Source organism: Lutra lutra, chromosome 3, assembly GCF_902655055.1.
Source record: "Lutra lutra chromosome 3, mLutLut1.2, whole genome shotgun sequence".
NCBI classification, from domain to species: Eukaryota; Metazoa; Chordata; class Mammalia; order Carnivora; family Mustelidae; genus Lutra; species Lutra lutra.
Genome location: NC_062280.1, coordinates 56,502,817 through 56,514,967, shown reverse-complemented (window position 1 = coordinate 56,514,967; position 12,151 = coordinate 56,502,817). Strand labels below are relative to the sequence as shown.

At 36.7% G+C, this 12,151-nt stretch overlaps 1 protein-coding gene across 9 annotated transcripts in view; it reads right to left on the bottom strand.

Annotated features, from left to right (window-relative positions):
- PKP4 (plakophilin 4) overlaps positions 1-12,151 on the bottom strand; it is a 247,115-nt gene that overhangs the window by 209,542 nt on the left and 25,422 nt on the right. For 7 of the 9 annotated variants that reach the window (XM_047721815.1, XM_047721821.1, XM_047721816.1 and 4 more), the window contains exon 2: positions 5,559-5,689. The exons of the other annotated variants lie outside the window; for them this stretch is intronic. In XM_047721815.1, the coding sequence (XP_047577771.1) occupies positions 5,559-5,574 (16 nt within the window). In that variant the 5' untranslated portion in view covers positions 5,575-5,689. The remainder of the gene's footprint in view (positions 1-5,558; positions 5,690-12,151) is intronic. 9 annotated transcript variants of the gene reach the window in all.

Here is a 12,151-nt window from a genome sequence, read left to right as displayed (position 1 = left end):
GACCATGAAGGTAGCCAACAGAAATGAAGACAAGCCTACTTTTGAAGGCCTAGTGCCTCGCTCACCTGCTCCTATCTATTTCCAGATAACTCTTGGATAGCTCTTTTTAAGCAGTCAAGGGCCTTGTACTTTCCCTGACTCAGGAGTGGACTGGAAGTTTTTTCACCAAAGGTATCAAGAATCACAATATTGATAATACCGCAGTTCTTCGAAGTGAAATTCCATCATGCTAAGGAATATTCTATTCATAAGAACTGAATAATAAATTCAGGCCATGAGCAAGGGGGATTACACAGAGGCATGCATTCCGTATCAATGGAGGCTATCTTAAGAACTGTCTACCATATATTACCATATAGGGATAACCACATATAAGTTAGGTAAGTAAGTACCAGAGTCAAGACAGGGTTGGGGATGACCCCTTTTTCTTTGTGAATGCTTCCTCACCTTCTTTATAAGTGGCAAAACAATATAAGTGATATGGGAAAAAAGGAAAGAACACACAGTAGATTAAGTGAATTCAGCAAGGCACCATTTTTGGAAAAGCCTCAGTAATCAGAGTAAGACCAAATGAAGATTCATCTCTGTGGGGAATGAAGAAAAAGCAAAGGAATTTTAGTAGGGATAGCATGTGCTAGTGAGTGTTAAGGAAGAGGATGCTCCCAGCACAACAAATATTTGTTAAATTTAGATTTTTTACATTTTTTAAAGTTTATACCCTATTTGCATCTTATAACCTTCCCTCACCAACTTTTTATTTTTATAACTTGGTTTCATTAGAATGTAAAATTTGATTTGGAGTGCATGTGTACAGAAATCTGTAGGATCACCCAGACAATGGTTAGAAATAATTCAATACGTGGCAGTGATAAAGTTGTGGGTATATAGGGAAGAAACTGAAAAAAGTGGAGGGTCTAACCTAGATTATGGTCATATCCTACGGAAGAATTCAGAAGTGAATCATTCTGTAACTGAAGAAACAAATTAACATTTCCTGTAATGATTTAGGCACCTAGCAGGAGTTCTCTACTTAATTTATTTTGCATATTTCATCATCATATTTATTCCCAAAAGAGCTGTTCTTACAAGACACAAACATCTGCCAAATAAAGACTTAAGACCTTTCGGCCAGGGCTGCGTATGGCAGTGGTAGAATACAATGTCCTTATTCGGCAATCAAAATTATATAAAGAAAAAAGTGTCTGGGGAGCCTGGTTGGCTCAGTCAGTTAAGTGTCAGACTCTTGATTTCTGCTCAGGTCATGATCTCATGAGTCCTGAGATGAGACCTCCATCGGGCTCAGTGTCAGCAGGGACTCTGACTGAAGATTCTTCCCCTCTGCCCATCGCCCTCCTAATAAATAAATAAATCTTAAAAAAAAAATTAAAGAAAAAGTGTGGAATAAAAAGAATAGTTGTAGAAACTAAATATTTATTTCATTATTTATTTTATAAAGAGAGTGTGAGCATGAGTGGGGGAGAGGGGCAGAGGGTGAAGGAGAGAGAGAATCTCAAGCAGACTCCACAGTGAGTGCAGAGCCAGAAACAGGGCTCAACCCCAGGACCCTGAGATCATGACCTGAGCTGAAACCAAAAGCTGGTCATTCAACTGACTAAGCCACCCAGGTACTCCTGCAGAAACTATTCTAACATTTAAGTTCTTTCAGCACAAGTCTATTAAAATGTAACTTGAACAATGGGTTCTTTCTATATATGACATAGCCCACATTAACTCAGAGGAACAGCATGGTTACAGAGGCTTTTTATTTTTAGTAACAGAAAACTAAGGTTTGTATTCTGAGTCTATTACTTACTAGTTGCAAGAGCCTAGGCAAGTCAGAGATCTTTCTTAGTCTGCTTCCTGGTGTTTAAAACATGTATGATATTATTATTACACATTTCCAAAGATTATAGTTAAGACAACTGGTAAATTAGAAAATATACAGAAGCACTGTTTGGTTTATACAAAAGCAATTTGGTGTTTTTTAAAAAAAGTTTTATTTTTATTTGGGAGAGAGAGAGAGAGCATGAACAAGTGTGCAGGGGGAGGAGCAGGGGGGTGAGAAGAGAGGATATGAAACAAACTCCACAATGAAGCTGGAGCCCAATGTGGGGCCAAGTCCCATAACCCTGGGATCATGACTTGAGCTGAAACCAAGAGTCAGAAGCTTAACCAACAGAGCCAACTAGGTGCATCAAAAATGCAATTTTAAAAGAGCTTTGTGCCAGTTGAAAACATCCTATTTACATATGCCCTTAAGGCTCCACTATGTTACTTGCAACTGTTTTTAACTAACACACAAAGTTGAGAGGCTAGTGCTGATATCACCAAAGGTTCAATTATTTTGTGATAAACTCCATGCTCTGGCCACTTCTCTGTCCCACACTTCTTTATAGTTATACCTTATATAAGGTATAAGGTTGACGTAACATTCATAAAGAATCTATCTTAGTGCTGGAAGCAAGTACATGAAGATGAAGCATATGAGTTACATACAAGTTACAAAGAATATACTTTTCTTTGAGTTTAAAATGTTAACTTTAATTCTGACAAAAACCATTCTTCACATGCACAGCCATGACTAAAATGACCAGTCCCCAAAGTCTTATTCAACCTACAAAGAATGTCATTGGAGTCACACATTTTACTGTCTCTAATCCAGCCCTGGGTTGTTCATGCTCAAGACGGACCATCCCAGGGCGCTGGGTGGCTCAGTGGGTTAAAGCCTCTGCCTTCGGCTCAGGTGATGATCCCAGGGTTCTGGGATCAAGCCCCGCATTGGGCTCTCTGCTCGGCGGAGAGCCTGCTTTCCTTCCTCTCTCTCTCTCTGTGTGCCTCTCTGCCTACTTGTGATCTCTGTCTATCAAATAAATAAATAAATAAAAAGTCTTAAAAAAAAAAAAAAAAAAAAGACGAACCATCCCAAGAAAAAAGACTGACTTTCAATCACTGTTACCCTATACTTCATGACAATGATGTGTTGCTGGTGATACTCGGGGTGCATCTTTCAAGTGTTTACACAGATCACTTCCCAAATTGGTCTTGCCATATAGCAGGTATTAGTTTATTTTGCTTTATTTAATAAATTCTCTACTTTATGATTTAGCCAAGAAGAGTTGGATTAGAACAGGGCCACTTGGTTCTAAATTCCACATTTTATTTGATCCTACACTACTTTTAGTAAACTGAGACACTGCTCAGAAATCTGCTGGAGATCTGCAGGGCTTATGAATCTTATTTAAAACTTTGTCCTTCACTCTTCCATTTCATCTAAAACTCAGTTTGACATTGCTGTGAAAGTATTAGTTTTTAAAAAAACTGTAAGATTTGATACAATGGAAGATTCAGCCATATTTTGCTTAAGTTTCTCAACTTCATCATTTATTACTTTAATAATAACCTCAAAGAAAAAAATCCTACTTTTTATGATACAGTATTTTCTCCATACTTCATATAACTTAATAACATTTTCTTTTTTTTACATTTTCTTCTTATATCATACCTACATATTCAAATAGGAAGAAACTAGTTTAATTATGGCCTATCACAAAAGAATTGAGAAATTGAGCTGCCAACCATCTCCAAAATAATTTTACCATAATTATAAATTAAATGTTACAAAATACAATTTTCCTTAGCAAATTCCATTTTTGTAATTCTTTTAGTTTGAACTCTACTATTAGTGATTATATAGATTCAACTAGAAATAAAAAACTCAATGGGACTCAAGTAAAAATGTACATTTTCTTTCTGTAACAAAATATAAATGCTGTTATGTTTTAAATAGATTAAAATAACTTACTCTAAACATAACCTTAGATTACATATGCCAGCATATTTTAATTATTGACATTACTGATGGACAGAACTGAACATAAGCTAATACCTATTCTCATACTTGTGATCAAAACAAAACTACAGAGGGGCCTGGATGGCTAAGTAAGCTAAGCATCTGCCTCAGCTCAGGTCATGATCCTGAAATCCAAGGACTGGGCCCCACAGTTTCCATGCTCAGAAGGGAGTCTGCTTATCTCTCTTCCCTCTGCCCCTCCTCCCTGTTCATGCTCTCTATCTCTCTGTCGTAAATAAATAATCTTTTTTTAAAAAAACAACAGAAAAAAACCCAAAACAAAACAACAAAAGCAAATCTTTGGCCAATATGAAGTTACACATTTTTTGTATTAAAATTCAACATGCTTTACAGAAATTTCAGTATCATTTTACGATTTTACAGATGATAATGAACTAAAGAATTAAATAATTTTTCTTACAGAAGGACTGAGTCTCATGTTCAAGCTCAGTAATGGGTCACGTCAAGTCACTTTCATTTATTCATTTGACAAATATACATGGACCACCTAGTACAATGCTTGTAAAGAGCTCTAAAAACAATGGTAAAGGGAGAAAAGATGTAATTTTTCCTTCATGGAACTTACAGTCTTGTAGGAAAAACAGACTTCAGTCAAGTGAAATTATGAACAGTAGCGATACGGGTTACACTAAAGGCCTATCTCAGCACAGCAAGTGTTATGAGCATGGCTTTTAGGATAAAGTGGTGTGGACTAAAATTCCTGCTGTGTCACCTCCCAGCTGTGTATGTCTAGATGACATACTTCACTGTTTGCATTTCTATGTTCTCTTCTGTGAAACAGAGCTAATAATACCTGGCTTAAAGGATGGTTGTAAGGATTAAATGAATTAATTCACATAAAACACTTAGAATAGTTCCTGTCATATAGTCAGCACTCAATAAGCAATGACTGTTATTTGAAGAGAAGCTGGAAATCTGGACTTGTTTGGAATCTCTGCTCATTGGGGAAGGCAGGTCACACAAGGTTTTGTAGGTTACAGTCAGGCTTTCAGTCTTAAGTGACCTAATCAAATGGCAGTTTTTTCCCTTCTTATTTAGAGATCTGGCACTTGGGGACAACAAGTGAGGTGCACTGAGGTGAGATATCAGGATGCTAAGGGGAATGGTTTAGTAACAATATCTTCATATCTTTCATTCTGATTGCTACTACAGAACTTTCCTACTGTAAGCACTCCCTTCTAAGAAGTTCGCATGTGGCTCTGCTGGCACCCCACTTATTAGCAGTGTTTACAGAACCTCAGTCAATGAAGTGTCTGACTCTTGGTTTCAGCTCAGGTCATGATCTCAGGGTCATCAGAGAGAGCCCCAGGAAGGGCTCTGTGCGCTGCAGGTAGTCTGCTTGGGAGTCTCGCTCTCCCTCTGCCCCTTCCCCAGCTCACTCACTTTCTAAAATACATAAACAAATAAATCTTTTTAAAAATATTAAAAAACAGAACAAAACAAAACAAAAAAACCCAAATAGGTTCATGGGTAACAACCTACTTAATGGAAAAAAGTCCATCTATTACAACTTTCTAAAATGCTATTTGGAATAAAGTTCAATTGTGATCATCTTCATCACAAGAAATGCACCAGAGGCCTCAATAGGTAAAGTCTTCCCTTGGGAAAGGCATTTATGTGTATATGAGTGTGCAAAGGAAGGCATTCTTCCTAAGAACAGACAACATATATATTAAGGAACACTAACCTTGAACTAGAAACATCTCTAACACATTTACTAAATCAGGAAAGCAATGGATAGTTCAAACAGCAGAACCTCGATGCCTCAATTCTCAGTCAAGTAGTAGAATTGATGCAGTTAGTCCAGAATCAAAAGATCTGGAAAATAAATGTGTATTTATTCATGCTGGTATGCCTAACTTTTTAATGTTCACATACACCCTGTACAGACTCATTAGTCAGACTGGCAAAAGATGAGAAAATAAAACCTAAACTCGCAGACAATAAATTTTACTAGCTTTAAAATACTTTGCAGAAAAGTAACACTTTTCAAATTATCTGTTAACTTCTCCTCTAATTTATACATATTATTAGAGTACAATCTAATTCCAAATTCAGTTGGTTTTAATAAGACGTTAATAAATTCAAGAGCTAAAAGCAATAATTAACTTTAATAAAAACTATCAGTTATTTTTAATGTTAAGGGCTTTAAAAATGTTGAAAGTACAACCAACATAATCAACAATTAAATAAGCAAAAATCACTCTTCTAGATTGTAGGTTCCCCAAACACCATCTCAATGCACAAAACATTACTTTTTTCCCAACCTGCTACGTTAACAGTTTGTATTACATATTATGTCACTAATGTCCAGCCAGAGCTAATTAATCTCCAGGTGGCTCTACTGACTCAAAAAATTTATATGAAATGATAGAGATCAGGTTGCAAGTAGAAGATACAAACCTCAACAATTTAAGGACATCATGAGAGGAAAATGACAAAAACAAAAACATATGAAAGGAAGAACAAACTGTAACACAGAAAGGAAAAAGGAGAGAAAGGATCAAGAGTTCTCAAAATGGCACTAGAAATTAGTGAGGCTTCAAGAAAAATGTATTAACAAAGAACAGAACAGGTGGCTGAGGTTAAAAACTAACTCCACCATGAGAACTGGACAAAACCTATGATTAGGTCCCTAACACTTAACCTCAACTTTTCAAAAGATACCAACTTCTCCAAATCAAAAATACTGATTTTCCTCAGCATATACTAGGAGAGACAGCTTCACTGGTGATTTAGAAGTGGGCCAAAAGATGACTTTTAATGTCTAAGTTTCAGGACCTAGCTAGCTATGAATATTTACTATTTTCACAACGGGAGGGGAAAGCTACTTTAGTTTTAATTATTTATTTATTTTAAGAGAGAGAATGTGTACATAGGCATGCACTGGGTAGAAGGGTAAAGAGGGACAGGGAGATAGAGAATCTTAAGCAGACTCTACACCAAGCAAGGAGCCTGACACAGAGCTGGATTTCAGGACTCTGAGATCATGACGCGAGCCTAAATCAAGAGTTGAACGCTTAACCAACCAAGCCACCCAGATGCCCTGGGAAAAGTCACTTTAAATAATCACTTGGCCTATGTACAGGTAAAAACCAGTACACTCTAAACCTCCAAAATTCAATTCTTTCACACTGTTATATGCAAGTAGAATATCAAGAATTTCAGAAGGGTCAACAGGCATTAAGAGAGAAGTCAATCTGACCCCTCTGGGGAAAACAAGAACAAAAACTTTACACAGCAAATGACGTTAGAGGTCTTAAGAAGATTGCTACAAACAGCAAAGACACATGAAATTCATAGGAGTGAAGGACAGTGTTAACAGGAATAATATAAACAGCTGTAATCACCACCCACTACAGTGATCTGCACCTTTGCTAACGTTTCTGTATCAAATGATAAGTCTCTAAGAGAACTCCGATAAAAAAATTATTTTTTTACACTCCAGTGATAATATGCCTAGGTAAGAAATGTCAGAATAAAATAAATCTAGACCAGCACTCTCCGACTGAATTTTCTGTAATGATGGAAATATTTGTATTGTCCTACATGGTAGGCATTCAAAATGTGGCTAGTGTGACCAACTGAGTTTTTCATTTTAATTATGTGGCTAGTGTACTAAACAGTACAAATAATTAAGCCAGGACCACAGCTAACAAATCTGCAAACTTTACTGATATTACTCTTAAGTAGAATACAGTAAGATATCACTAGCAATAACAATGTTTTAAAATCGGACACTAAAGTTATAAACAAAATTGGCACCATTTTAAGAATACATGGTGGGGGGGGGGTAAAATTCACCATATAACCAGTTTTGCTATATTTTTGTATGTTACATGGCATTCATTTCTCCACATGTATTTTACTCATTATCATTCATTCTTACAAATATTTCTTTCCCCCCAAATAATTGTAATACTTGTAATAAAAGCACTTGAAATAAGCCAATTAAAAAATGGGCAAAGAATGTGAAAGACATTTTTCCAAAGAAGACATACAAATGGCCAATAAATACATGATAATATGCTCAAATATAGTTATTAAGTTATTAGTTAAAAGAAAATATAAATCAAAACGACAATGAGATATCACTTTACACTCATTAGGAAAGCTATTATCAAAGATGGATAATACCAAGTGTTGGGACCCAGAATGTAGAGGACTGGGTGCACTCAGATATCGGCAGTGGGAAAAGTGGCAAAGGAAAAAAGTACAGCTGCTTTATAAACAGTTTGACAGTTTCTCAAAAAGTTAAATACAGAGTTACCGTATGACCCAGCAATTCCGCTCCTAAGTATACACCCAGAAGAATTGAAAACTTATTTACACAAAAACATACAAATGTTCACAGTAACATTTTAATAGCCAAAAAAAAAAAGAAAGAAAACAACCAACATGTGCATCAGCTGATAAATGGATAAGCAAAATGTGATTCGTATATGCATCCAAAAGAATATTATTCAGTTATAAAAAGGGATTAGGTACTAATTCATGCTACAACATGGATGAATCTTGAAAATATTATGCCAAGTATAAGAGGTGGACAAAAGTCCAGATATTGTATGATTCTATTTATGTGAAATCTCCAGAATAGGCATATCCACAAAGTAAATTAGTTGTTTCCAGGGGCTAGGGGGAAAGGGAAACAGGGAATGACTGCTTAACATCATTGATTAACATGGACCAGGTTTATTTTGGGGGTGATGAAAATGTTCTGGAGTAAGCCTGATGATGACCATGCAACTCTGTGAATGTACTAAAAACCACTGAAGGGGTGTCTGGGTGGCTCAGTGGGTTAAAGCCTCTGCCTTCGGCTCAGGTCATGATCCCAGTGTCCCAGGATCGGGCCCCACATCGGGCTCTCTGCTCAGCAGGGAGCCTGTTTCCCCCTCTCTGTCTGCCTGCCTCTCTGCCTACTTGTGATCTGTCTGTAAAATAAATAAATAAAATCTTAAAAATAAAAAACAAACCACTGAATTCTACACTTTAAATAAAAGAGCAAATTTTATGGTATGGGAAATACATCTCAAGTTAAAAAAGCACTTCAATCTGGTCTTAATTTTTTTTTAAGATTTACTTATTTGATAAAGAGAGAGAGAAAGAGGGTGCACAAGCAGTGGGGTAAGGGGCAGAGGAGAAGCAGGCTCCCCGCTGAGCAAGGAGCCGATGTGGGACTCGATCCCAGGACCCTGAGATCATGACCTGAGCTGAAGGCAGATGCTAAACAACTGAGCCACCCAGTTGCCCCTGGTTTTAAATTTGTAAATTTCTGCTTATATAATTTTTCTTTATCTATCCTGGGGGTGTTTATTTTTTCTTTGAAGAAATACTGATCATTTCAAATAAGTGGTTTTGTGTAAGAAGAGAGATCTGAAAACTAAAGTTCTATATAGGAGGCAAATTTTAAAGGTTGCTAGTTACTTAAAAATATATTCTTTAAAGATTTTATGTTTTATTTTTATTTTTTTGAAAGATTTTATTTATTTGTCAGAGAGAGCATACAAGCAGGGAGACTGGCAGGTAGAGGGACAAGCAGGCTCCCCGCTGCACAAGGAGCCCCATGCGGGACTAGATCCCAGGACCCTGGGATCATGACCCAAGCCAAAGGCAGAGGCTTAACCAAATGAGCCACCCAGGCATCCCTATTTCTTTTCTTTTTTTTTCTTTTTTTAAGATTTTATTTATTTATTTGACAAAGATAGCACAAGTAGGCAGAGTGGCAGACAGAGAGAGGGGAGGGGGGAAGCAGGCTCTCTGCTGAACAGGGAGCCCGATGTGGGACTCGATCCCAGGATCCTGGGATCATGACCTGAGCTGAAGGCAGCCGCTTAACCGACTGAGCCACCCAGGTGCCCCCTATTTCTTTTAGAAAGGGAAGAGGGACTTAGGGACTCAAGCAGACTCCTGCTGAGTGGGGATATCTATGCAGGGCCTGATCTCAGGACCCTGAGATCATGACCTGATCCAAAATCAAGAGCAGAAACTGAATAAGATGCTCAACCGACTGAGCCACCCAGGTGCCCCACTAGTTATTTAAAATTAAGACAGGAAACATTAAACAGAAATCAGGAAAACCTCTGAGTTGGCACTGACTTCTGAGTAGAAAAGGACAGGTGTAAGCCCTTAACCTAGAGATACAGGGTAAGTCTGTAATAAAGGCTCTCATCGAGAAGCAGCAGCAGGTCTGAGCTAAAGTCTGGGAAGAAAGACTAAGTCCCCCTCTTTCTGACATTCTCCTCAGGTGATAAAGGAGAGAATCTGAGAGGTTAAGGTTTAAGTCACATGGGCAAGCCCTGGATTTCAACATTAAGCCAAGGAAACATAAGTAATGGGCTGAAATTTCTCTCCTTGAAGATACAAAGAGAAATTGCGGTGAACAAAAAGGCAAAAAAGAACACAGAAGTACAAAATTTGCACAGATCCAAAAGAGAAAGCACAAATGCTTTAAAAATGCATTTTATTTCATAGCGTGGAAAAGGATTGCCTGCCTGGGTCATATAATAAGACAGAGACTAAATGATAAATCACAGAGCAATTACTACCTATAAAGTCTTATTCAGCTGTCATCTTAATCAAATTACCACCTGTTATGGGTTAATGAAGTTTTTTCCTGTGACTATGGTTGCTATTAGTTGAATTCTTTTCCAAATTGATAGATGTATTAAGATTCTCCTTTTAAGTGCAAAAATGTCAAACTGCTTATAGAAGCTTAAAAATGAATATATCAAGGGAAAATTACATTTTAAAAATTATGCTACATTTAAAAGTTAGGTAATAGTTAACATCTAAATTGCTGGAGAGCTGAAAATGTTGAAAAAAAAAAAAAAGTAATGCTGCTTAAGCAATTCCTATTAATAGAAAAAGAGAAACAACAGCAACAGAGTGGGCTGGCTTAGTAGTCCAGCCTAGACAAGGAATGGGAGTACCTCCATCGAAGTGCTTAATAGGTTAAATTTACTAACTAATACCAGAGAAAAAGGAACAGGAAATCATATAGCCATAACAAAGATTTTCAGCTAAAAGTCTGCCCATATTTATAAAAATGTACGTAGTAAAAATAAAAACATGATGAAAAGGACAAATACCAACTTCAGAAACCTTAAGCAAAATTGGCAAAACAAGATATGTTAAGCTTGAATGAGTTTCATGGGTTCTGTATTTGAAATATTCCATAAAAACCTTTAACAAAGAAGTCTCATTATCATTAGCGATTGCCAGTTTCATTTACCCCAAAAACCAAAATTATGGGATTTTCTTTTGAGGTGCAATTGACATTTAACATTATTATTAGTTTCAGGTGTATAATGTAAGGACTTGATATTTGTATATATTGGGAAATGATCACCACAGTAAGTGTAGTTAACACTCATCATCATAGTCACAAAATTATTTTTCTTGTGGTAAAAACTTTTAAGATCTACTCTCTTAGCAACTTTCAGATACGCAATATAGTAACGTCAACATCCTGTACACGACATCCCCATGACTTATTTATATGACTGGAAAATTTGTACCTTGTTACCCCCTTTACCCATTCAATTCAAATTACATTTTTGGACAACTACCAAAATATCATGTAAATAATTCATATTTTGTGTTTCACCATATTGATTGAGAGATTTAAGCCATTACTAATAACTTAGGTAATTCAATCAGAAATATTCCAAAGCTATTTAACAGAAAAAGATGAGATACTGCCAAGGAAGAGAGGTGTACAGCAGGCAGATGACACACACTTGCTGACGATTCCATTTATCTCGATTAGTATGGTAGTTAGTACAATACTTCTAACACATGTGACTATCTTTTAGTACAAAGAATTTAAAGACATTACATTGTCAGCACAGTCCAAAGTGTTCATTAAACTTTGAAAGTCAAACTCATAGCAAGTTATCAGCTTGTGAGCATGTCATCTTACAATATTCTAACTCACTGAATGGAGAAACAAAGTATATAACATAATGTGATTACTTTTAAGGTAGAGAATTTTTTTTAATACTTCTCTAATTTAAAAAAACTCAAAGGGGCGCCTGGGTGGCTCAGTGGGTTAAGACTCTGCCTTCAGCTCAGGTCAGGATCCCAGGGTCCTGGGATGGAGCCCGCCTCAGGCTCTCTGCTCAGCAGGGAGCCTACTTCCCCCTCTCTCTCGCTGCCTGCCTCTGCCTATTTGTGATCTCTCTGTCAAATAAATAAAATCTTAAAAAAATAATAAAAAATAAAAAAACTCAAAATACTCTAATGATTGTCTTTATAATCCGGGATAAAGTTAAAATTCCT